Source organism: Mustela nigripes, chromosome 5 (genome assembly GCF_022355385.1).
Source record: "Mustela nigripes isolate SB6536 chromosome 5, MUSNIG.SB6536, whole genome shotgun sequence".
NCBI classification, from domain to species: Eukaryota; Metazoa; Chordata; class Mammalia; order Carnivora; family Mustelidae; genus Mustela; species Mustela nigripes.
Window position 1 is genome coordinate 84,784,698 of NC_081561.1, and position 27,879 is coordinate 84,812,576.

At 38.9% G+C, this 27,879-nt stretch overlaps 1 protein-coding gene across 3 annotated transcripts in view; it reads left to right on the forward strand.

The window, feature by feature from the left end:
• PDE7B (phosphodiesterase 7B) overlaps nucleotides 1-27,879 on the forward strand; it is a 311,440-nt gene that overhangs the window by 216,517 nt on the left and 67,044 nt on the right. For all 3 annotated transcript variants that reach the window (XM_059400779.1, XM_059400780.1, XM_059400781.1), the window contains one exon: nucleotides 20,138-20,221. In XM_059400779.1, coding sequence (XP_059256762.1) covers nucleotides 20,138-20,221 — 84 coding nt within the window. The remainder of the gene's footprint in view (nucleotides 1-20,137; nucleotides 20,222-27,879) is intronic.

Sequence of the window (27,879 nt, forward strand, 5' to 3'; positions counted from 1 at the left end):
AGTAGGCATTCAAACTCTCTGGGCCTTCTCATAAATAACAAAAAAGATTGGCACCAGGTAGGTCTTACCAGAGACTACAGCCTTTACAAAGTTCTTCTATTTGAATTTATTTCAAGCAGTCAATAAATAAATGGTTCCATGCTATTAAATATGGAGAAAAGAGAAGACTACAAACATGTGCTTCTACCTCCTGCAATTTGGTCCATTTCCCCAGCTCCCTTTTCAGAGAAAGATGCAATTGTTCACTTGATGACCCTGGTACCCAGCATATTTTCTTTGGGGCCATCTTTTGAATATTATTTTTGTTTAAAGCCAAGTAAATGAATGGGGAAGTTGAAAAACATAATCAGAATGTTATATTGACACTGTTGTAGATTTTCCGAATACCAAAAAACAAGTAATGAATGGAAATGAGTTTGCCAAAGTGAACATTTTATGCATCTTTATATAGGACATATTCCCAAGTGGGAGAAAAGTACGCTTGGATAAAATAAAATAACAAAATATTTATGGAATATTTTAAATTCATGACATATATTTGTCATATTGAGGCAGAACACTTACCCTCAGGGACTTAAATTCTAAACATTTACTTCTTTGTGTGTGTCTTTTCTCTCTTTCTTATTTTTATCTCTAGTGCTCAGAAGGCACTTTCAGCTACTTGGTTGGGGATACAAATATTCTGCCAACCAGAGGCATATAATTCCCCTGGATCCATCTATCTTCCCAAAATGTCGCTCTTATGATATACACAGTGATGGCTGGTGATTGTGTAGGCCCCATGAGATAGTCTAAGACCAAATGAAACTTTTAAACTAACTCAGTCCTGTATTACCATTAGCCCTGAATGACCCAGAAATGACTGTTCTTTTTGTACCATAGCAATATCATCAAGGAAAACATCCTTCCGTTGGCAGGGTAGCATGGGTTCCTTTACATAGCTATGAGAAAGACTGAGCATGTATAGAGCATCAAGGTTTGGAGAAAAAAACAATGCTGAAAATTTTAGAAAAGACCCAGAAATGAATCCTCAATAAAATTGGTGGTGAGTTATTACTAAAGGCATATTACAAACCTAAGATTCCTTATTTAGGAATTTGGAGAATTTGTGCTTCTAGTTGAAGAGATTATTAGGATATAATATGACTTCACAGATGCTATATAATAGTCAGATTTTATATCATTACTTGTATTTTTCTTCAAAACTTGAATTGCAACTTCCATATACTAAACAATATGAAACATATACCTATATCTATACCTATATTTTAAATTTTTTGGCACCACAACCACCACAGGAGGTGTTCCTGGGCTCGGCCCTCCAACTCAGTGGGCCAATGGCCAATCAATCCTATTGGCCCCCTACCTCCCTGGAGTCATCAAGCTGGTGCCATGGCCCATGACATAAAGGATAGGGGAAGTAGATGAAACATACCTGTATTTTATTGTGCTTTCAATCTTGTCAGTAAATAATTTCAAAAGTAATCCACTGTGTTATTTTTGTTATACTTTTGCTTTGAGTATGAGTACAGACTGTTGTTGACAAAGTCCTTCCTCAGCTCTGATTACCCAATTCAAGAAAAAAAAAAATGTACCAGTTACACTTCTGGGTCTGAATCAGGCCCTACACAGAGTGCTCTAATTTTTGCTCAGCAGTCAAGCTTCTCACTGGAGGGCCAAGAGTCTTTATCTCCTATTCATCTAATCCAACCCCAGTCCCAAGTTCTTTCTCACCAAACATCCCACTCCACCACCATTTCTCCATTTGACACTCTAATCCTTCTTTTTGCCAATCTATAAATTCATACTCTATGTTTTCCCTACCTTTTTCTTTTCAAGACATTCTGCAAGTTAATTTGTTTCATAAAGTCTCTCCTAACTCAGCGTAGTGATAATACATTCTTCCATCTGAAGTGCCCAAACGCCAAGACACAATTCAGAAATACCCAAAGGTGATGCATATTATAAATATTTCTGTATTATTTTCTTCTTCTGTATGATTTCTATGATCTATGATGATCATACTTCTGTATGATTTTCTTTTGCCTCATGTCTCATCTCTATCTTGCTAAGCAACTGTGCTTTGCGGTATATCCTTTCACATTTGTGTTCAGTTTCAGAGTGGGATATTCATCAGCTGTTTTCAACAATGTCTCCCCATTGAAGTCTCTAGGAATCTTTTTAAAAACACCTATGCCCAGATTCACTCCAGACCAATTAAATTAGATCTGATTGAGAACAGCTACTCTTAGATGTTTGTAAAACAGGACAGTGTTAGTCTTTTTCCCTCGAGTCCTGGGGTAAAGAGAGAAAATCCTGACCAGTTTGACACTATAATGGAAAAAGAGAGAGAGAGAGAGAATGTTCTATTGAATCCTATGATGAGAACGCTAAAGGTGATCAAGAGCTTGTGTTTTTCTTGGTCATTCCCATGTCAGTCTAGAGAAATAACAGCATTTACTTTAAATGGTGGTCTCCTTCTTCTACTTTAAGTTTCCATAACCTATATCCCCTCTACCCAACTCTTGATACTGAGTAGTATGATTCTCTAAATTCTATGAGGTATGCTGACCTCAAGAAGTGTGTATTCTAATCTATCGAACCTATGGTGAGCCATGTTTGAGGGTTCTTTCCAGGTAGTGTTGTCTTAGATTGGAGGATAGATGGAACAGAGATAGTATAGATTGTATACTATATGGATTGGAGTTACCCAACCAATGTGCTATAAATAGTTTTCTAATGTTCTGAGAGGTTGGTCCCTTTCTGCCTCAGGGTGGCCAGGCAAGCTTGGGGCTTACAGTCTAGTCTGAAAGACTCTGGACTAGCACAACCAGATACATTTAACCCAGTGGGAATCTAATGTTATTTTCTGTGTCTTATGGACTGAAAAAGCAGGGAAGTCCTGAAGAAATACAGGTAGTAGAATCTTGAGTGCTGAAGTAACAAGCAATACATAGCACCAAGTTTGTACTCGGTATAAAAAAATTCTATACTGTGCAAAAATCCATCCATCTGTTACAATTGCACTTGTAAGTGTATAGACATAAACAGCAAAATATCAGATATGGAAAACTAAATAATTGGTACTAAAAGAAATTGCCCCCCTGGTGTCACCTGGCAGCATAAAAAAGTCACTGTCAGTAGTAATACATGAGTACAGTAGCATCACAATAAGTACTCAATAGATAGAACTGCATTGAGAATGAGCTTTATTTATATATTTATCATCTCCAAAAAAAGTATTTCAATATATATAGAGATATATTTGGATCAGTTTTTCAATTCCAGTTCTCACATTCAAATGGATTAAAATTGTGTAATTGGGTTTGGACATAAAGAAATACTTCTCTTGGTTTAATTATCACAAGAGGAAAATGGTGGAGCATGAGTCACAGAAAATGGAATGCTGAGCATTGTTGGACTTTAATTTCAAAAAGTGAGATATATATGTTGCTATCAAAATCAGATATATGACTTGATAAGGACATAAAACTCTAAAAGACAAATTTATTATAATTTGTATCCATTCCGTTAATTCAGACACCATTTTCTTAATAATGGCCAAGACAAACACTCAAACTTATGGCGTTTATAGACAACATAGAAATCTTTTATACTGACATCACAAAATATTTCCACTAAGCAAGAGTAGAGAGGTTTACCTAAAGAATCCAATGAAGGCACACGGAAAATTCTCTGAGGAATTCAGATATTTTATCTTTTTTAAGTGTTTTTAATCTTCAAGTAATGTCTATGGCCAACGTGGGGTGCTTACTCACAACCCCTAATTCAAGAGCCTCACATCCACCAACTGAACCAGGCAGGGGCCCCGAATTCTAGTATTTTTAAAATATTAATAACATGCATAAAAGACAGAGAAAGTTTTATCTAACCAAAAGCAAGCATAAATGTGTGATGGAAAGCAGTAAGAAAGAGGATTTTTAAGGGATTTAGAAATGCTTTTTAAAGAACAAAAAGGAAAAAGGACCAGTCCATGGCCTAGGACATGGCAAGACATTAAGAGCAGAAGTCTTGTAAAAGTATAGTAATGAAGAGAACGTAGTAAAATCTCAGGGCCCTTTTTAAAAATTTCCTCTTGTCAAAAAGAATTAATTCGGGGCGCCTGGGTGGCTCAGTGGGTTAAGCCTCTGCTTTCAGCTCAGGTCATGGTCTCGGGGTCCTGGGATCGAGCCCTGCATCAGGCTCTCTGCTCAGCGGGGAGTCTGCTTCCTTCTCTCTCTCTCTGCCTGCCTCTCTGCCTACTTGTGGTCTCTCTCTCTCTCTGTCAAGTAAATAAATAAAACCTTTAAAAAAAAAAGAATTAATTCAAACTAAAAAAAGGTATAACTTTGTTTTTAAAAGGGGTCAGTGTGGAGGGTTGAAATGGAAGCTCAAGAAAGTAAAAAACAAACAAACAAACAAAAATGATGGCCATTCTGCAAATTCAAGTTTCTGAGTCTAGTGAATTATAACCCCACCTATTTCAGATATATTTGATAAACTCCTGTCAATAATCTTCATGGAATATGGAGAATGAAAAGAGTGTTGGAAAACTAGGAAAAGGCAAACATTGTATGATTCTTATTTGGTTAAAAGAAAAAAGCATCAAATTATCTCTGCTTATAAAATACCTCCACTTAAGTTTGGTCTCCAATTTGAGTACTAATGGCCATGTAACTGGCTCAAAAGGAGTATGCGCAGAGCAGAGCAGCGTTCTCATTGGGCAGATCAGCAGAAGATCCAATCCCTGTCATGAGTTAGTAAGTTCCAGTCACATACATGTGACTTTCTGGGACTGTTTCTACAGTAGCCAATGTTTCTTGATTTTTATCTGCTTCCTGAATAGTCCTCACTTTAAGTAAATATGCTGCAAGTTCTTTCTTCCAAGTGTGTAGCCGACAAGGATCAGTTCCATTAATTTTACAGATAAAGTAAAATACTCTAAATTATACTTCTCCCCAAAATGTATGTATTTATGTTTTATATGCTTATAAATTTGAGAGACAACTTGTGTCAATGAAATAGCCATGTGGTCATGTGCCATGATCCATTTTCTGTGAAGCCAGGAGAATATTTATTGTGGTTTAGCACTCTTGTATAGAGAGGCCCCACACACTCAGGCCCTAACAGAGCGCTTATCCCCCTACTGAGTTAAAACCACCCACGGGAACAGGGGACACAGGAAGTACGGCCAGTGACATGGCTGTGGTGACTGACTGGATTTACCATGACTTGAACACCAAACACAACCTGGATTATAGAAAAAGCACATTCACTTTGGGATCTATTAAATGTATAAATCTCTCCCTCAGGGCAGCAAGTGCGATTCTTCAAAAACATTGGATCATATCGCTCTGTCATCCAAAGCCTTCTGTGTCTCCCTGTTTTTCTCTAAGTTCCTAAACTGTCTACCACTCCTCCCACGCCAAGCTTCTCCTGGCATGTCAACTCTAGGCCTTTATCTTTTCCTCCTCTCCCTTCATCCCCTATGCTCCAGGATGCTGGCCTCCTGTCTGTTTCTAAGACATGCCACTCATGTTCCTTGCAGGGTGCTTGCTGTTCCCTGAGCCTGAAAGGCTCCTCCCAGAGAACCTCATGAATCCTCCCACATTTCATTCAAGTCTTTGCTTCAAGTCACCTCAGAGCCATCTTCTTAGACCCTTCTCCATTTTTTTTCTGTTGATTACCCTTAAATTTATTTTTTCACTCTGATATATATTTTTTAATTAACGTATAATGGATTATTGGTTTCAGAGGTAGAGGTTAATGATTCATCAGTCTTATATAATACCCAGTGCTCATTACATCATGTGCAGTCCTTAATGTCCATCACCAATTACCCCATCCTCCTACTCACCTCCCCTCCAGCAACCCTGTTTGTTTCCTTTGATTAAGAGTCTCTTGTGGTTTGTCTCCCTCTCTGATTTTGTCTTGTTTTCTTTTGATCCTCTGTTTTGTTTCTTAAATTCCACATATGAGTGAAATCATATGATAATTGGGTTTCTCTGATTGACTTATGTCACTTAGCATAATACCCTCTAGTTCTATCCACATCGTTGCAAATAGCAAGGTTTTTTGTTTTTTTTTTTTTTTTATGTCTGAGCGATAGTCCATTGTGTAGATATACCACATCTTTATTCATTCATCTGTAGATAGACATTGGGCTCTTTCCATACTTTGGCTATTGTGGACATTGCTGCTATAAACATTGAGGTACAGGTGCCCCTTCGGATCACCGTATTTGTATCTTTGGGGTAAACATCCAGTAGTGTGATTGCTGGGTTGTAGGGTAGCTCTATTTTCAACTTTTTGAGGAACTTCCATACTGTTTTCCAGAGTGGCTGCACCAGCTTGCATTCCCACCAAAAGTGTAGAAGAGTTCCCCTTTCTCCACATTCTTTCCAGTATCTGTTGTTTCCTGACTTGTTAATTTTAGCCATTCTGACTGGTGTGAGGTAGTATCTCACTGTGGTTTTGATTTGTATTTCCCTGATGCTGAGTGATGTTGAGCATTTTTTCATTTGTCTGTTGGCCTTTTGGACGTCTTCTTTGGAGAAATGTCATTTTCATATCTTCTGCCCATTTCTTGATTCATTATTTGTTCTTTGGATGTTGAGTTTGATAAATTCTTTATATGTTTTGGATACTAGCCTTTTATCTGATATGTCATTTGCAAATATCTTCTCCCATTCTGTTGGTTGTCTTTGGTTTTGTCGACTATTTCCTCTGCTGTGCAAACGTTTTTTATCTTGAGGAAGTCCAAATAGTTCATTTTTGCCTTTGTTTCCCTTGTCTTTGGAGACAAGTCTAGGAAGAAGTTGCTGTAGCCAAGGTCACAGAGATTGCTGACTATTTTCTTCTCTAAGATTTTGATGGATTCCTGTCTCACATTTAGGTCTTTCATCCATTTTTTAGTCTATTTTTGTGCATGGTGTAAGGAAATGGTCCATTTCATTCTTCTTTTTTCCTTTCTCAGTCTGATTTATTTCATTTAGCATAATACTCTCTAGGTCCATCCACATTGTCTCAAATGGCAAGATCTCATCTTGTTTAAGGCTGAGTAATATTCCTCAAAACTATTTTTGAGGAATAAATGAACAATTATCCAGCTGATTTATAGCCTAAAAAAAAAAAAAATTAGAACCAGAGGTGTAGATTTAGTCATACAAGACAAGAATTTAAGAGCTGATGGTATTTATAAAGGAAGTCAAAGGACTTCTAAGTTCCTTAGAATGCTAAGATTTTGACCTAAGTAACACACACACACACACACACACACACACAGGCTCTATGTAGAGCAATATATAGCCAGTTATTTTCCTCAAAACAGTCATCTTAGAAGACACTTGAAAAAACATGTTTTGTGGACAAATGTGTTTGGAAAATGCTGTGCGATCTCACTTTCTTGGATATTCACAGTAAACATCAATATGTTGAAGGATCTGAAAAATCTTTCATGTATTAGTCAGGGTTTTCCAGAGAAACAGAACACTGACTAATACAGATATAGGTACCAAGACCAGTGCCAGAGGAACAGAATCATAAGGATGAGTTTTCTGAATTGGTTCTCAGTTTTCTGTAGTTGGATCTCTAATTTGATAAGGTTTAAAGATGCTGATTAATCTCTTCCCAGTAATAAAGAAAGCACTGATAATGCATGTTGTGATGTGGCAAGAGAGATAGGAAAAAAATCAACTTTGGATATCCCTAATCAAATACTTACAAGAGACAAGTTTCTGGGTAACCATATACAAGATTCCTTGGAGCATTTTTGTCAAACTAACGAGTATCATGAGATTGACTTCTCCTAATGATTGTTGCTCCCAATGTTGCTGGACAAAGTGGGGAAATAAAAAGAGCAGAGGGATTAAAATTTCCAGCTCAGGCACCACATAAATGACCAGGAACCTTCTCTATCTGCTCTGAAAGAGACTACTTCCTATAGCTGTGGAACTGCTTCCCTCCGGGATCTCATCATGCTAGTGGTTGAATTACAAAACAGATTGGATTCCCAACATTGCAGGGTGTCTATTATTAAAGTGAGGGCTTTGATCAGGAAGGAATGGGACCCTGGAAATCAGAATGGGGACAGATGGGAAGCCCCTGATGAAGCTGGGGACACGGAACCCCTAAATTCTGAAGAGTTTTCTTTGCCAGTAGAAGCAGCCTCTTCACCCTGTCATTACAAAATACTGTAGAGGGCATCTTAGACAGCAAACAAATTTTTTTCTCATAGTTCTGAAGTTTGGAAGTCCAAGATCGAAGCATCAACATGTTTGGTTTCTTCTGAGGCCTCTCTCCTTAGCTACCTACTTGCTGCATCATACATGGTCTTTCCTCTGTAGTCATCTGATTAGATTAGGTGCCATCTAACACCTTCTTCTTAAATTGATTAGTGCCTTAAAGGCCCCATCTCCAAATAGAGTCACATTCTGAGGTACTGAAGTTAGGGCTTCAACATATGCAGGGGAGGGAGGCACAATTTAGTCCATAACACTGCAATTTTTTTTAAAGATTGTTTTAAAATTTATTTGGGGGCAGGGGGAGAAGCAAACTCCCTACTGAGCAGAAAGCCCAACACAGGGCTTGATGCCAGCACTCTGAAATCATGACCTGAGCTATAGGCAGACACTTAACCTAATGAGCCACCTAGGTACCCTTATAACACTGCAATTCTTTTTTAAGTTTAATTTTTTTAAAACTCTATGCTTCCCAAGAGTATTTGACTATAATACTCTTTTTTTAATAAAGATTTTTATTTATTTATTTGACAGAGATCACAAGTAGGCAGAGAGGCAGATAGAGGGAGAGGAAGGGAAGTAGGCTCCCCACAGAGCAGAGAACCTGATGTGGGGCTCAATCCCAGGACCCTGAGATCATGCCCTGAGCCGAAGGCAGAGACTTTAACCCACTGAGCCTCCCAGGCACCCCTATAATACTCTTAACACACATGTTCAATTATATATCAAAAAATAATATTCCTCACTTTGAATATACTTTAACACTGACCCAGATTTATATAGCAATATCAATAATAATACTACTACTTAAATAATAAAAGTATAATACAATATAGAATTTATATAACATCTTTTTTGTATGTTTAATACTTATATAGTAACAACAATAATATTCTTAATAATAAAAATTCATTACAAAGTAATTGACAGAGTACTTTTATCTATGTGATTTCATTTGATTAGGTATACAAAGCAGATATTATTATCTTTACTTAATGAAATGAAAGATCTTAAAAGGCCTAGAATGGTTAGGACTTACCAACGTCATACAGGTAGTAAACAACTTCTCACACAATTGATTTCTTTACTTTGTAATACAGTTTTTAAATACTGTACCCATCCTGTCTTAATAATATACTATGGCTCCCACTTCAGATCAAGACATAATTGAACAGGGATGGTACCATATAAGCAAAAAACAAAAACAAAAACAAAAAAAAAAAAAAAAAAACCATGGTTTCAAATTAGCCTTCACACTCATTGGGCCATGTCATCATGGAAAAGTAATTTAATACCTCTACCCCTCAGGTAGGATATTGATAAAAATATTTATCTAAGGGAATTATTAAAAGGATTAGTAAGTTCACGAAAAGCACTTCAAATATTACCTAACACATACAAAGTGCCAATTAATGTTAGCTATTACTATTGAGATAAAAGTTACTGGCTTTAATAGCAAAATAATATCCTATAACATGGATATAATATAATCAATCAATAACTTCCTACAAAGTCCATTTTTGTCCTTGGTTTCCATTCTGAAAAACAAAAAATGAACAATACTTGAAGATTAAAAGAATGTTAAGTGCCATTTTAAAACAGAAGTAAATGAAGAATTCCCAAATACCTTCTAGCCCTGAGCAGACTTCAGTAGGGATTGTCGTAGCCCAGTGGTCCTTCTGAGGTCAGCAGACTTGGTGTGGAAGTCTCCTTTTTTTTTTTTTTTTTTTAATTTATTTATTTGACAGAGAGAAATCACAAGTAGATGGAGAGGCAGGCAGAGAGAGAGAGGGAAGCAGGCTCTCCGCTGAGCAGAGAGCCCCATGTGGGACTCGATCCCAGGACTCTGAGATCATGACCTGAGCCGAAGGCAGCAGCTTAACCCACTGAGCCACCCAGGCGCCCGGTGTGGAAGTCTCTTAAGAACATGCTATCTCATGGGACTTTGAGTATTTCCTGCCCATGATCAGCAACATCTTTTCTTGCAGTATTTTGGCAGGTTTGTCCTTGTTCCCGGCCAGATTCAGGAAGTTCAGAAGCACATGAAAACAAACAATACATTGAAACACTTCTCTCAAATTATTCAATGCTCAAAAAAACAAGAATTATTCTGCAATATTGGGACTTGGCCAGTATTTTATCTTATTAATTATATTTATTCATTCTCAATTGATATGTCCATCATTTTCTTCCCAGCAAATAATTGTCTTGGGAGTGATTTCCTTAAACTTTTTTCTTGAAGTATATTTAAGTATAGGAAGTGATTAGGGTATCAATGTATTTTGCAAAAATTTACAGACATTTTCATGACTTGGACTGTTTTGTCCTTTGTGCAATTTTCAAATTATGCTTTATTATTAAGATCATTCCTAGTGATTATTGTCCTTAAGATCATCTTGATTTTTTTCCTAAAAATCCCTTCCCTTGATTTCAATTATCATAGTTGGATGAATCACAAGCCAACAATATAATGTTCTGCTTTTCCAGAGTTTGCTTATCATTTAAGATCCATCTAAATATCTGCTCCTTAATTAAACAACAACAACAACAACAACAAAACCTTTCCAATTTCCCAACTCCACATAATAGCCAAACTAATTGGCTTCTATTTCTCATTATAGTCACTTGACTAAATTCAATGGGCTTTTGCCAATCATCATTTCACTTATCTTTCAGCAAGATTTATCTGAAAACCATTCCCTCCCTCTTAAATTACTCTCTTCCATGACAAAACAAGCTCCTGGATCTCCTCTTACCTCCCTGGCTTTCCCTTCTCCCTCACAGACTCCTCTTCTAACAAGACATTAAATGTTATAGTTTGTCAAGGCTGGATGAGAGGCTCTATTCACTTCTCACTTCTCCTCCTGGGCAACTTCAAGCATGCCCACAGTTTTATTTGACTTATAAATTTATATCTCCATCCCAGACATTCCCTCTTGGTGTCAGACCCATGTGTCTAGCTGCCTACATGACATTTTTGCTTTGAAATCTCAGGAACACTTACACGCAATGGACCAAAGTTGAGCACATGAACTTCTCCTCCAAAATCTGGTCCTTCTGGAATTTCCTTTTTCTGTGATAAACATAGTCATCCAGTTATGCAAGCCTGGAAATCTAGGACTTATCCTTGCTATTTCCCTCTCCCTCAGCCTTATATGCTATTCCACACCACGTGTCATTCTCCCTACTAAATATCTCAAAAATCTGCTCACCCGCCTGCTCCAAGCTACCAACTTTTCTCACCTAGACTATTACAATTATCTCTAACTTTCCGTTCTTGCCCCTTCCAATCCATTCTGCATATTGCACCAAAAGTTGTTTTTTCAATATGCAAATCAGATAACATCATCTTCCCTTAAACTCATCCATGGCTTCCTAATTGTCTTGGAATAAGGTCAAACCCCTCAGCCTCCTTTGTCCTACGAAGTCCTGACAACTATCCAACCTCATTTTATACCATGCCCCATCACATCCACTTCGCTCTTGCTGTTATGCACTTGGTCTTGTTAAGTTACCTCAAATATGTCATCCTCCTGCCATAGGACATTTGGAAATGCATTTTCACCTGCCTGGATTGCTGAGGTCAGAGTGATCATGTAAGAGTCAACTAGAATACTTCTGAGTGTGAAAGGGGCACTATTACTAATTCCACCAGGCAAAACAAAAGGCATAAACTAAGTTTTCCAGGGAAAATTGAGATATATGCTCACTTGAAATTAACTTGCATTCATTCAACCGATCTCAGATCAAATGTCACCTCCTCAGGGAAGCTTAAAACAACATTCCTTCGCCCATTGTAAGTTTCTTAACACAATATATGTCTCTTTTGTTCCACTCTCCAAAGTTACAACTTTACATTCATGCACATAATTGTTCTTTGCTGTCCCCTCCAGTAGACTAAACCCCATGGGACCAAGTCTGTTCCCAAGGTTCTTCACTATTGTATTATCTGCCAAAACGACCATGTGTCATAAATATCTTGTATATTAAATATCATTTTTCAAATGAAGAACATAAAACAATGCCTCTTTTAGAACTTCCTTTTTTTCTGTGATTGGCACAACCAATCATCCAGTGATGCAATGCAGAAATCTAGGAACTATCCTTGACACCGTCCTCCCCTCAGCCCCAGGGTTCATAGACTCTTCTCTCTCTTCTTCGTCCTATGTCTCTCTCTCTCTCTCCTTCCCACCTCTCCTGCTGTGTGTGTATACATATTTTTTTTTTCCAGAAAGCTATCACATTCATCAGATACAAAGGACATCTCTTCTGATAAGAAGTGGTTTCTGAAACTAATGCTATTCATTTAAGTCTCTTGTCTATAAGAAACTTGCTTGCTAGAGACCTGGTGTCAGAGTCCAAATCACTCTTTCAACCGTAGTTCTAAAATGTGAATGGCCTTTCAGTGTAAAAATTATATTTAATTGAAGTACACTTATCAGAATGAGAACTGAGTAATGTATAAAATTATTGAATCACTATATTGTAGACCTGAAACTAATATAAAGCTGTGTTAACTAAACTGAAATTAAAATATTTTAAAAATTTAAAAATGATATTTAATTTAAAAATTAAACATTAAATAATTATCTTTCATTTTTACCAACTGAAACATTTTATAAGATAGCTAGGGAGCCATTCAAGGCACAGAAATTTTCAAGTTACTTATCCATATAAAATCATAAAGCCTACAATGCTTCTTTCTGAAAGAGGGATCCAAACCCAAATATTCCAGTACCATTAAACATCAGACTTCTTCTAGCATATGCCATATTTGCTCATTTCTGTAGCTCTCTTCTAGATGATTAATTATCTGAGTGGCAAGATTACATCCTATGGATCTTTGTATTTTTCTTTTCCACACCTACTTTTTAACACTTTGTATAATGTTGTGAATGAGCATTTGTTGAAATGAATTCAATTAACCTAGGGTCTCCTCAGAGCCTGCCCTAGAACTGGCCCCTTTGCTGACTCACTTACTCAAAAGTTCTACTGACCTGCAAGATGCTCCGATCTCCAGTGGGGTCCAGACTCCCTGTGGTCTAACCACGGCACCAGTGGGTACCATGCATTCCCATGTCATGGGCCACAGCATTCCTGTCATACTGGGCTTGCAATGCTCCCATGAAAAAGTAACGGGATAAACATTTGTCTTTCCTTGGGACATAGCTTTGGTACTTACCTTTATAACCCTAAACTACCCAGCAGACAGAGGAGAAACAGACTGGTGGATCAAAGGAAACCCTGAATAATGTCATGGGTGATCTCATTGGTCACTACTGTAGAGAATAGGGATAGTGGCCCCGTGTAGCAGTGGTTAGACACCACGAGCTCCCGAGGCCACTTGGCTTCTAATCCCAATTCAGTCTCCTGCAAGCAAGTTCTTTGTGTTCCTTAGTATAAGGGGGCTGATACACACATCTCCTTCAGGCGAACTGTCATAAGGACTAGACAAGCTCATACAAGTACAGTCCTTAAAACAGTTCCTGACTTAGAAATTCTCCTAAACAATACTGATTATTATGGGAGGGGGAAATGAGGGGACAGGCAGAAACCTCAGGAAGAACAGTAAGTAAATAAAAATAATAGTTACTTTTTTTTTGAATGCCTACCATGTGCCAGACATCATGAAGGGTTGGGGGTGAACAAGCACAGCTCTATCTACATCTATATACAGAGCTGTAACATTTATTTAAAACAACAAACTTTGCTTTGGTGAGATTCTAGCATTAAAAAGCATTACCCCAGGGGCACCTGGGTGGCTCAATCATTAAGCGTCGGCCTTCAACTCGGGTCATGATCCCAGGGTCCTGGAATCGAGCCCCTCAATGGGCTCCTTGCTCTGTGGGAAGCCTGCTTCTCCCTCTCCCGCTCACCCTGCTTGTGTTCCCTCTCTCTCACTGTGTCTCTCTCTGTCAAATAAATAAATAAACAAATAAAATAAAAAACATTATCCCAGAAATAAGTGAATAATGTGCAAGCTTACACCAGTGTTTTCATTACTTAAGGCAGACCCAGATCACATATTCCCTAAAATGACTCTGCAAATTATTCCCCTCATCCTTAATCTTTATAAGAAGACACGTTCTTTGTGTTCTTTTAAGTTCTTTTATAGCTTCTTGGAATTCTCTTCAGGCATTTCTGCTACTTCTTGTTCAATATCTTTTTTTTATTAGACTCCTGTGTTCCTGGTGATTGTAACTTTTTTTCCCTCAACTTTTTTTTTTCTTCTTATTTTCCTTCTGTAAAACCATCAAGCTGAAGAATGTCTAGTCTGAGTTGAAACCTGCCTCACCTGCTTTAGAAAAGAAGGACACTGTTATTTGTATATTCACCTTCGTAATATGCAGGTCCTAAAATGCACCTTCATCATAAAGTATTTAATAATTCTAAGCCAAAGTTGTAAGGTGATATAGACACCTTAGCCACCAGAGAGGCCCAGCCTCACTCAAAAACCTAAAGCAGAGGACTGAAGCCCCCAATAGGAAATGTGGTCTAATCGGCCATCTTGGATCTCGGGCAAGCTCATAACCCTCAGAACAGTCATCTCTACCTAAGTTATCCCATAAATCTACAGAGAGATCAAATTGTACAACCTTCCTCCTCTTTGTTTGGCTAGATAAACATCTCAGGAGAAATAATTCACTCTGCTAATTGAGAGTAGTCATCTGAAATATCTGAAGCCACCCGCTGAGGCTGTGCAGCCTGGTGAAGCTCCTGGCTGTGATTTGGGGGTCTGGGTTCTCTCTGCCTTAAGTTTGCAAGTTTACAGCAGTGCTGTGCGTGAGTACTGTCTTAAGGAAGCTCGAAGGAATACCTTTCCCGAGAGCCTCTGCTCTCCCACCATGTCTGGGCTGCTCCACAGTGGTGGCTTTCTGACACGACCCCTGGCTCATCCTCCTTGCTCAGAGTGACTCCCCTGCGATGACTCTCCATGTGTTTCCTGCAACTATTATCATGACCTTCCTCAACATCTCAGATGCAACAGGAGCACAGTAGCCACGGCTCTGTTCCTTTCCTACCCATCTTCTCCACCCTGAAATGACCTTGACCCCACAACTGGGGCCAGACTCCGGTTCCCATCATGTGGCCCATGTTCCAGCCTCTGTACGTTGTCACCGCTGCCAGAGTCTCCACCATCTTTGCCAGTTACATAAGAGGCCCCAGAATGTCTGTCTGCTCCCTAGCACAAGCTTTTATGAAGCAGAGACAGCCCGAGAGGCCAAGTGGGCAAGAGGTCCATCCCGGAACCACGTCCCCTGGGAGGGTGAGTGGCTGTCTCCGGGTCTTGGCTCCCAGAGCCACTCAGCTCTGCTCTCTGTCTGTGTTTGCAGCCTGAAATACTCAAGGACGACATGTTATGTTTTCGGCTTGAAGAGGCAAAAGAGAAGCAGCCCTTTCAAAATAATTCCCCTGCTGTTTGTTTCATTCTGGAACACAATAAGGACAGGCTGAGGACACGACTCTGAGCTGTCAACACTTCCGACCCAGATTCCATAGCACCTTTCACTTGCCAGAAAAAAAGTTGCTTAAGTTAAACAAGGGCCTAATGAATAGTCAAAATAATTGTTTAGTTTGGATATAAGGTCTTAGGTAAATAGATGAGTGCCCGGGACCAGAGGCCAGAAAAAGCAGTCCAGCAGGAGTCCACTTGTTCTGTTTTTCGGACATCAGCCCAGTGGCCTCTGCTTCTCCAGGGACCAGAGTTACTGAAGTATTTCTCTCTTCCCACGAGCACATTGAAGCAATTTAGCATCAGAAGGGGCTCATAAAAGCAGGGAGAAAGGGAGAGAACTTTCTACGTTAGAAATATATACTTAAGACATGAAGTTCACCTCAGTAGAGTCTCCAATTAATAGAATGCTCAACATATGGAATGTTTGGCTTGTTTGTATTTAAGTGTTCATGTGGAAAACTTTCTAAAATGCTTTGTTACCCACTTAGGATTATCCTGCCTCCTGCCTTACTAGTATTTTTAACGTGATTTCATCCTTTTTAAACACTATTATTTACTAAACCTAAAGACCATCATTAGGTTTATGAGTAATCCACTTCCAAGACTGTAATTGTAGTTATAGACAGAATAATCATTGAAAAGGAACCTTCCAGATATGGGTTCTGTAGGTTCTTGTCGTTGATGTTGATTTGTTTTGTTCTGTTTGTTTATTTAGGTGTCCTTGCTATCAACTTGCTTCACAGTTTCTTTTTCCCCAAAACGGCATTACATCATGAAAATTCTATTTAATTAAAAGCTTGATTAAATTAGTTGCTAGGTAATTTCAGTTCTACTGAATAATATTTTTAATAATTGCCTTCCATCTCTTACTTGAAAATAATAGATGCCTTGTTGATCCAGAACAGGATTTGGTTGTCTTACCCGTTCAGCCCATTTCCGCTGGACTGCTGTTCAAATAAACAACATCTATCTGATTGAATCTCGAATTCATCAAGGGGGTGGATTTCCCTGGCATTTAGGTTCCAGGAATCATGATGAATATGTCTTTGGTTTATCAGCAAATAGCAATCAAAGCATGCATTGGGCAATAAAAAGTGAATGCTCAACTATTCATGCAATTTTTCACCCTGATAATACAGAAGAGGGATTAACAACGTGGGGTTTAAGAGCCGATTTTGATTTTGAGCACAAGCTCCACACCTATTATTTCTGTGAACTCAGACAAATTATCAAATTTCCACTGGCTTCAGTTTCCTCATCTGCAAAATGGTGTAATAACACCTACTCCACTGGGTTCTTGGGCAGATGATGGTCAATAATGCAAGTAAAATGCTCGGTCTGGTGTAAGGATTGGCTTACTGTTACCTATCATGCTATTTTCACCTTGTAATTTCCTCACAACCACCTATGGGGTGGGCAAAGCTGCTGTAATTATGCTAATTAATTTAAATATTTAAATATAACCACCTCCAAGTGGTTATATTTATCAATGGGCAATTGATTTGCCCATAACCACCCAAGAGGGTGAAATATTGATCCTCTCGGCAACAGGAGTCTCTGAATTACTCACGCCTTGCCTTCCCTTTAACCACTCTGCCATGCGGTGCTGTCTTCTCAATGCTTCCCTAAACTCAAAGCCTTAGAAGATAATGGACATCCTCTGCCTTACACTGTCAGATGGACAAACGGAAAACATTTTGACAAAGGCTTTAAAACCTATGTTGATATTACACAGACATTTTCTGGGAAAATGGTACCTTCTGAACTGCAAAGTCAGGAGGAATGTTTTGTTAATATGGAGGGAAAGAAATGCTGGGGGACAAGTGATTTCAAATCAATGAGCCTAAAGCCATTCAGAAAAGCCCACAGGGATGATACAAGACTAAAAGAAACAAGACTAAAACCTAGCCAGCTTTGTAGACCAAATGAATACAGTCTCATCCATGCAGAAGTTGTTACATATATGTCTATCTTCTAAAACTAAAACAGAAATCATTTAGGCAGTGCTGAATTTATTATATCATTTTGATATGCTGTATCTTCTCCATGACTGTTAAATTTCACCTTCTATCATGTGAGGGCCTGTGACTTTTTTTTAAACCAGGTTTGTACTCTCCTTAAGGTTAGTAACCAATGGTTACATGAGGGGAGAGCTCTGCTGTGAAGTTCAGTAACCTAGATTTAAGGACCAGCCCTGCTAATTCTGAGCTTAAAGAACCATAAGCTTAAGCAGTCACTTAAAGTCAATAACCATCTATTGAGTGCCTTTAAAGATTTATTTATTTATTTATTTGAGAGATAGAGAGAGCAGAGGGAGGGTCAGAGAGAGAGAATCACCAAGCAGAACTCTCAACTGAGTGGGGAGACCAACTGGGGGCCAGTCCCATGACTCATGAGATCATGACCTGAGCTGTTGGATGCTTAACCAACTGAGCCATTCAGGCCTCCGTACTGAGTGCCTTTAAAGGGCGTGAGCTCTGAGCTGGGACTGGGTAGGTGAACAGCAGTCCTTTGTTTTCTTTCCCTGAGCCTCCTTTTTCTCACCTATACAATAAGGATAATAATAGTCATTCTCTTCACAAGACTATTGTGAGGATCCAATGAGATGAAGAAGAAAATAAATATACTGTGATGTTTGTGAAAGTGCTTTGTAAACTTTCCAAAGTGTTATAAACATGGGGTGTTCAAGACAAGCTGCTGAAGACAGGAAAACCCTACAACTCTCCCCAGTGGCTTTCTTATAACTGCTGGCCATCTACTCCAGGAGCTTGCCAAATTGCTAACAGCATTCCTTTCTTTGATGTCAGATGATATTCATATTTATAAAAGTACTTTTCCATCTCTTTCCTCCTCCTCCCACTTTGCTTTATTCTGTAAACTATAACGTTCCTTAATATCAGTATGGCACTATAATATCAGATGATATAAAGCATTAAATAAGGTACCAATATAAAATTCAAAGCACAGAATAGTCCAGAGGCTCACAGCTTGCAGTTGGTAAGCCCATCTATTTGTAAGGGATATTTTAAACATTGCCAATGATGTGGGTCACAGCTGAAGGGGATCTCACCCAGGCGCTTGTTGACTACAGGAGGTGGGAATGGTAGAGAGAAGACTGTCCCTCCTCTCTACTCATAGGCTAAGGCCTGCTGCTGCCTCACATCTGGGAAAGAGTAGTTTATGGGAGTGGACCCATTACTCATGGAACTGAAATTTTCCCTGATTCAGTTCTTCCAGAAATATAGTAGATCTCATGTATTTTTACCTCTCCTCTAATTCCACACTTTATGTACTATTTGGCAAATTTTGTCTTTATATTTATTCTTGTCAACAGAAGACATTCACTTAGAGTCTGATATATGCCATACAATACACAAAGCTGTATGGAAAAGTGCAAAACACATAACATGCAGAGTCCTTGCTTTTCAGGAGTTGAGAAAAAAGTAAACCCAGCATTTATGGCAAGACTGCAAGTGTTATTTTAGATTCTTCAACCAATGACACTTTAAAAGGAGGCAACTGAGGCTAAGAGAAATAAATTTCCCAAGATCGTACAGGTAACAGGTGTCTGAGCTAAGGTTGACCCCGAGTCTGTTTCGTACTAAAGTCAATGCCCTTGATCGGGAAGGCAGAAGACACATCACAAAGGAAAGTGAATGCAGACATTAAAGAAAACCTACAAAAAAATAAGTTCTACAAACCCTAGCAACTGTTATGTCCAAGGGAGGCGAAGTATCCAAACTACCTGGAGCAGGATGGGCCTTCACTGAGCGGGTTCTAAAGCAGATCCATGATACGGCCTAGACAACAGGATGGTAGACACCAGTGAGAAGGCAACTGTGCTAGAACCAAGAGAATAACACTGGGCAATTAAACATGTTAATAAGAATAAAAGCTATAATCCCAGAACACCATTCGTCCTTCCCAATTCAGATGCCTCATCTTTGTGGCCCTCAGACAATGGACATTTTGTAAATTCCTATGGTTTTCACAGATCCATCTTCTAGGCAGATCTAAAAGGGAGCAGAGTGCTGCTTCGCTCATAAGAGATTGCCAAGTTCATTACACTCAGCATTCATTAAATATCCCTTCTCGGGGGTGCCTGGGTGGCTCAGAGGGTTAAGCCTCTGCTTTCAGCGCAGGTCATGATCTCAGGGTCCTGGGATCAAGCCCTGCATCGGGCTCTCTGCTCAGTGAGAGCTTGCTTCCTCCTCTCTCTCTCTCTGCCTGCCCCTCTGCCTACTTGTGATCTCTGTCTATCAAATAAATAAATAAATAATCTTAAAAAAAAAAAATCCCTTCTCACATAGCTCTCTATTATGCAAGGTGAATGGAAATCATTTTCCTCCTGACATTTGGTGTTGGTTCCAGTGACATAAGTGGAAAAGTGAATATACTTGGCAATGTTTTCAAACATTTGTTTGGATTTTCTGTTTTTCAGGAGATGTACGTCTAAGGGGTCAGACGGGGGTTCCTGCTGAACGCCGTGGCTCCTACCCATTCATTGACTTCCGCCTACTTAACAGTGAGTAATCAAGTGTACCTGGAAAGGAACAAATGTTTCCTTAAAAAAAAAAAAAAAAAGAAAACTTACTTCCCTCTGAACTTCAAAACCCTCCGAGGTCTGCCTTCCTTCCTCTCTGTCTCGCCTCCCAAATGGAACTTAACCCTTTGTCTTTAGATTTCCTCCCTAGTGATGTAATTCTGACCCAGCCTACCTGCCTCAGCTTTAGTGAGGATCAAATGAGATCAGGTCAGCTTTAACAATGTAAGTCTTATGTTACCTAACTAGAATTTAAATAAAAATTTGAAAAGAAAAAAAATAAACTTCAATAAAGTGGGAAAAATTAAAATAAAAATGTAAGTCTTAAAAACTGTGAAGCCCTATACAAGGAAGCTTATCCCTTTCATTATCCAGCACATTCTTTCCACCATCATCCTGGACTCAACCAGATGAGATTCTATTTCATTGCTAAAACTCCACAGGGGAACCTATTATGCCGCTGCCCTTAGTAACTATCTGTTGTGTCATTCTCCCTTCTTTATCTAATCAAGGTCCCTGAGATCCATTCTCATGTTTCCAGTAATACTCTTCACCATGGCAGAACCCTAGAAGTCTGGACTTGCTGCTTCCTCCATTATGAATACCTCAGAAAGTCATTCGTTTCTACCTTTCCCCTTCATATACTTCTCCTTATTTGGAGTTTTTCTCAACCTCCAGTTCATAACTCTGTTAATCTCAAATTCCTTTGGAAACCCAGACCAGTGACTAGTCTCTCCACCTTATTTCATGTCTTCTAACTATGGCAACCATCCAGCACTTTGGACTTAGAGAGGCCGGTGGAAGTAGAAAGTGGATAACTTTCAGTTTGCTCCAAGGTTTTCAGTGTTTGGTTCTCATGTCACTTCCCATCCATAAATTTTGAAGTGTTGGGTTGCAACTACATTGTATTACTTTCCTTTGGAATAAACAAGTTCAGCAGAAGAGGTAATCCGATTTACCTTAACCCCTAAAAATTACTAAGAGAGTCAAAACTTGCTATCTTTAAATCCTCAAAAGCTCAGTAGGGGATGGAAATGTTTATGATCTTCTAGCTCATTAAACTTCCCTATCGATGTACAATATCTATTTTCTCAGCTCTTTCTGGGATACAGAGATTTGGAGCAACGTTTCCATACTAGAGATAACCTCCCCAACACGGCCCCCAAAAATACATTGTAGAAGACATAATTGATTTGCCAAACCAATGCAATATTGGATATATTGGGGGGTATAGTGCAGAGCTCTGATGGTGTCTCTTAAGTTTCCTTATGACCTCCACTAGGCTGTTCCAGCCATCCATGGAAGTTGCCCCTTTGACAGTCTCTAGACTATACTGATTTCCAGTTGCCAGGGATATGGTTCCACCAAGCAAGATAGGGATGAGTAAAGGGTTTATTTATTTCACTGTCTCACAGACACCAGGGCTCTCCAATGGCTTCACCTACTAAGTGTGAGATGGAGAAAACCAAAAAAGCCTCTCTCAATATTAGATGAGATGTTATATCATGGTTTCCGGTATGAGGCACAGATGAATTAGGAAAATAGGAGAAACTTCTCTTTATAATTTCAAGGTTCCAAATGATATAATCTGTTTCTAAATTATGCTACTATTAATAAGCAACATCAGCTAATAGCAGTTATCTTTGTAAGTGGGGTTATGGAGTATTTCATTGTCTACATCATAGGTTTCTGTAACACTTGGATTTTGGGTTTTTTACAATTAGTTTTTTTGGTTTTATAACATTAAAAAATGAAAAAATATAAAAAATTTAAACAGAAAACTAATGCAGATAATATTTCACTATATTACAAATCACTTACAAACAGGTGCCATCCTGCTACCCATCTTCTGTAGGTCCTCCAGAAACTTCCTAGTGCCAAGACTCACGCTGGCCTCCTTCCCTTGGTATGAGATGTTCTCTTCTCCTCCACTCCCATTTCACTCCAACTATTACTCATGACCTTCCACACATTAAGTGACAGTGTTGGCCCTCCATTTGGAAATCCACTTTCTCCTCTTCTCAACACTCTACTCTAGATAATCCCTTCACTTATGTCTCTTTATCAGTAAAACATGCTAAAACAATATCTATTTGCCTTCATTGTATTTTGCTTTATGGTGGACTCAATTTCTTTCCTAGATGTATAAAACGTATCCCTAAATAGACTACGAGATCTCAAAGACCTGACTTCTCACTTACATTTGTTACCAATTAGATCAAAAGATCCCCCAAAAAGATTATATTAAATGATTATGACATCTGTCATCCCCTATATTTTGCTCAACAGCTCAGATAGGACTGAAACCCTCTGAGATTTTTCCTTGTCTGTGGTACTTTCCATTCATTTGTCAAATGCCTGCTGTACCTGGTTAGAGAGTTGAAAACCGAATCAATAACATGACTGTGGTCACTCTCCAGTTTCTAGATTAGCCTGCAATTACAGCAGCTTGTCACCAGGTAGCAGCAGGCGTGTGTCTATCTGTGTTCCATATAGTGACTTACGATAGAATATTTAAATAGAGATACTATTTAATTCTCTTTAATGTCGTTCTTGTTCTTGTTGAGATTTGCCTGCCTGAGTTTGTTAACATATGCTTCCTGCCTAAAAGGAAACATTTTAAGTATAATTCTATAAAAAGAGAAAGATAAACTCCAAAGGAACATTTTAAGACTTTCTTCTAAAAATTTATTTTTACCAACTGATTCCAGTTCTACACAGTAAGTACTGGACTAGTTTAAAGTGATTTGCTGTATCATTTACCTTCCTTGTTGGTCATTTTTTTTCAAGTATAGGCAGAGACTGAAGACTTTATTTTCCTCAGGTGCTTGCGGTTTTCCCCACTCTCCCAAGCTAGAATCCGGGTAGGATTTTTTTTTTTTTTAAAGACCATTTATAGTAATAACCAAATCACCAGAGCCTCTCTCCCCTATGTCTGCATCCCAGCTGCTCTTCTTCTAAAACGCTTAGTGAAATCCATGTGGCTGCCACTCCCTGTCCAAAATGTGTCAGGAAGTTCACCTTCTACCCCCCACTTCAGCATATGTCTTGAATGGCTGGAATATGACTAACAAAAATGTACATTGAATAGTAAGGTCCATTGCACTTCTTCATTGGCCCTCTCAACTACTGCCCCAACCTGCCATAGTAGAACACAAAGATGTCAGAATTAGTATCTAAAATATGTTTCTGTCAGAACAAAACTTGTAGACATTAAAACAGATAACTAGAATGAGAATGAGCCAATGAAAACCAATGCAGTAATCTATGCTCCCACCCATCCCTGTCTCATAAATAAGATTTTATTGGCAAACAGCCATGCCCTTCATTTACATATCATCTACATCTTCTTTCCAACAAAGACCATATGACCCACAAAGCCAAAAAACACTTAACTGTATGACCCTTAACAGAAAAGAGTGACTAACCCTTAAGTCAGTTTTTTAAACAAAGTTAAAAGTTTATGACATCTTCATAGGTACATTCACCCTGGTCTATTTTCCTTCATTAATGTCATCTTTTTCCCCAATCCCCAGTGCCATCACTTTACTTTCAAGAATGGACTCACATTGACTTAACTTACTCGAGATAGAAGTGTAAACAGAAAGGGAACTTCCTTGCTCATTCAGATTTTAAATTCCTCAGTTACAATTTCCAACTGAACAAACATTGTTCCGGAAGAGGTATCTCTTTCCCCCTATTTTTTGAAGACATGGTACTACCATGCCTATGTACTTGTCTACATATAAGGGGTCAAATCTGTACCTGTTGCCTAGGCAAACTTATTAATGCCATTTTCATTCCCTAAGTATTCTGGTTTAGACAATAATTACAAGGCCAATAGTTTTTTAAAGTTTTTCCTATCAAAACAATTTACTTCAAGACAACACCTCTTAAATGTCACTTTCAATCCAGGAATAAAGATCTGAAACCCTCCTCATAAGAGACGCATCCTTATTTGAGAAATATGTCAGATAAAGTTACCTGTTGACAGCCAGTTTCATTTACTGTTTATATTTCATATAATTTAGAAAAGAGGCATTTGTGTGAATTTTGAGAAGCTTCTCTAGATAAGAAGAAAAAATGTAGCTTCAGCACCATTGTGCGGGCTCAGGAATCATAGACCTTTAAAGAAGAGGATTATCCTTACGCCTAAGCATGGAGGGGCAGAAGAGAGGGAGAGAAAAGAATGACAATTATTTTTATTCTGTGTGAGATACGAAAATGGGGACCCGGAGGAGGGCAGGACGAATGGGAATGTAAGGACTCAAGTTATCCCAATGCCACTGTCCTACAAATTTATGTCATTCCCTAACTCTGGAGGAAAACGGAGACAATGTTCTGAGAAATGTGTGGCCACAGAGGCAAAAATGTCGCATAAGCGCTCCAGTTTTCTCCTGAACAGGTGGCTACAGTGCCCTTGTACCTCTCTGTCTCCAGGTTTAATGTAATCAGTAGGCTGAGTAGATAATGACTAGGTGGAGATGTTCCCATGGCAACCATTTCGGAGCAACACAATGACTTCCACACTCGCTCGGCAAAGGAAGTGACATACAAAGCAAACACTCCCAGAGACTGTGGAGCTTGAAGGAATGAGGCAGCTTCAGCAGGAAGTTTTAGGGAGGCACATTTCAGCTGCCTCAGAGAGCCTGGAGCCCCAGGGCAGCTACGGTCTTTGCAGGAGGAGGAGATTAATTGGCTCTTTGGCGTTTCCTGTTGGCTAATTTGCTAATCTTGATCTTTAAAGTTCTATTCCTCCAGATCTGCTTCTCCAGGGCCGTTTTAACTCCACAAGCATGAGGTAATTTTAATAGAGCTACAAAAAAGATTTTCCTTTGCTCATTATTGTTGAAATAGAACTAATAAATACCATTTATTCATATATATGAATATATATGTGTTTGATATATTATAATTATACTACATAATGCATATTTATACATATGTATTATACATACATATACATTAGACATACATTTATACATATAATACATATATTATATAATACATAATTAGACAAAATTTTATGTAAACATAAAATAATATATAAATATATAATGTGATTAATATATAAATATATAATTTAAAAATATATATTATTCTTTATTATTATGGAGGAGAAGTGACTCAGAGTTTCAAAGACTTTTTTAAAAGCTGCCATCAGGGATGCCTGGGTGGCTCAGTTGGTTGGACGACTGCCTTCGGCTCAGGTCAGGATCCCGGAGCCCCGGAATCGAGTCCTGCATCAGGCTCCCAGCTCCATGGGGAGTCTGCTTCTCTCTCTGACCTTCTCCTTGCTCATGCTCTCTCTCACTGTCTCTCTCTCTCAAATAAATAAATAAAATCTTTTAAAAACAAGCTGCCATCAAAGGGTACCCTGGTGGCTCAGGCAGTTAAGTGCCTGCCTTCGGCTGAGGTCATGATCCCAGCCTCCTGGAATCCAGCCCTGTAGGTTCCCTGCTCTGCAGGGAGTCTTCCTCTCCCTCTCCCTCTTCCCCTTCCCCCCAGCTGGTGCTCTCACTCTCTCTCTCTCTATCAAATAAATAAAATCTTTGAAAATAAATGAATAAAAAAATAAAAGCTGACATCTAAAACATTACACCCTGCAGAAATATAAAATACGTTCACAGAAGAACCATCAACAAAAGCTACCCAGCATGTTACAAACCATCTGGTACTAAGGGATGCCCCCCTCTTAAAGAGGGACAATTTGCTTACAAACTCAGTTTTCTAAGAAAGAATTCCTAGCAGATGGTGAGAGCCTTTCAGCCATCTTCTTAAAGGTGACTCTTAATGTTACCTATGAGAATCACACAAAATGTAAAGGGCTTAAATTAAAATGTTCCAGGGTGAGATGTTTTTGAGGGTGTAAACTTGCAACTGATGGATAAGTTCGGGAAATCCAAAGCACAGCACAGTGATTATAGTCAGCAGTACTGCATTATACACTTCAAAGTTGTTAGGAGACTACATCTTAATTATTCTCACCACAATAATTAAATGGTAATTATATGACCTAACAGAGGTGTTAGCTAACACTGTGGTAATCATACAGCAATATATAAATGTATCAAATCAAATACCTTATACACTTAAACTTATACAATATTACATGTCAATTATGTCTCAACTGAAAAAGAGAAAATAAAACATCCTTTAAAAAATGTTATGGGATGTTTGGAAAGAAGTCATGTTCAGATGATATCCAGTATTCCCCCCGAAGTTCAGGTTCCCATGCTCTACAAGCAGAGAAGGGAGATGTCAGCTGGGAAAAGCTCAGACTTCTTGTGAGCACCAGAGTAACACTCCAAAATTTCAAAGTTTAATAGTTGTCTAGAAGAACTACAAGAACTCCTAAAAGAAAGACAAGACAAGACTCTGACTGTAGTCGTGGTTCCTTTCTAACTCAAGGGGGTCATGCTCCATGATGTGCACCCAGGGTCTGTGGCTACAAGCTCCCCAGCACTCCACACGCAGAAATGCCAGACCAGTAGGATGGTTAGCCACCGAAATGCCACTGCATTGCAGAAGACACAACTGATGTCAGCCTCACTGTTTTACTCACTCCCTGTCACTACTCACCAGTAATCGTTGATGGAGTACCTCCCGACGTTAGGCAGTGAGCCAGGTGCTAGAGATACAAAGATAAATGAGACACAGCCACAGTCTTTGAGGAACTTATAGAGACATAAACCTATACATTCTGATGTGTTCTGATACATTTAATAATACATGCGTGTATACTAAAAGTATACATAGTATGAGAAACATGTTTGTGTATACAGGATTCAGAGGAGAGCATGATTAACTTTGGGGAAGGGAACGGTTAACTCAGTCTTGGGAAAATAGGGAAGGCGTTCTAGAGGAATTAGAGAGGAACAGCTTTAGAGCAACAGTGAAGTGAAAGAGGACTGCACAGTAAGGCCAGCATTTTTACAGTCCTTCTGAAACGTGCTTCAAGACCCAAGGAACTAGGAAGGAGTCATCAACAATTCTACTCAACTAGATATAAATTTCATTGGAAGATGAGGTATTCAAGTAGGAGCCAAACAAAGAAGTCAGGAGAGATCATTCAATGCACCTGACTTTCTGGGGAAATCCACAATGAAATAGAAAGGTTTTGCCTTCTAAAGCTAAAACTGAAACTAGCCACTGCCTTTTGTTAGCCTGGCTGACATTGTTTAATAGATTTATTATTTTGTATATGATTGATAAAAAATGGAAAATCAAAATAGGGAGCCCAGTATTTCCTCTGAGTTGTCATTCATTCATTCAACGAATAGAACATCTACTTTATGCAAAGCAAGCCATGAAGCCAAGGTGTCCTGAGCCACACCGGTAACCACACAGCTGGGATAGCTCCTGTCTCCGACAGCCGTGGGACAGGAGTCTGCCAAAGACCCCGCAATATCTGAACAATTCCTTTCAAGTCAACAAGGACAGTGGATAGCAGGGTGGCACTTACTACATCCTATACCTGGGCTGAGGATTCTGAGTGCTCAAAAGGAAACTTTTAGGGGGCGCCTGGGTGGCTCAGTGGGTTAAGCCACTGCCTTCGGCTCAGGTCATGATCTCAGGGTCCTGGGATCGAGTTCCGCATCGGGCTCTCTGCTCAGCAGGGAGCCTGCTTCCCTCTCTCT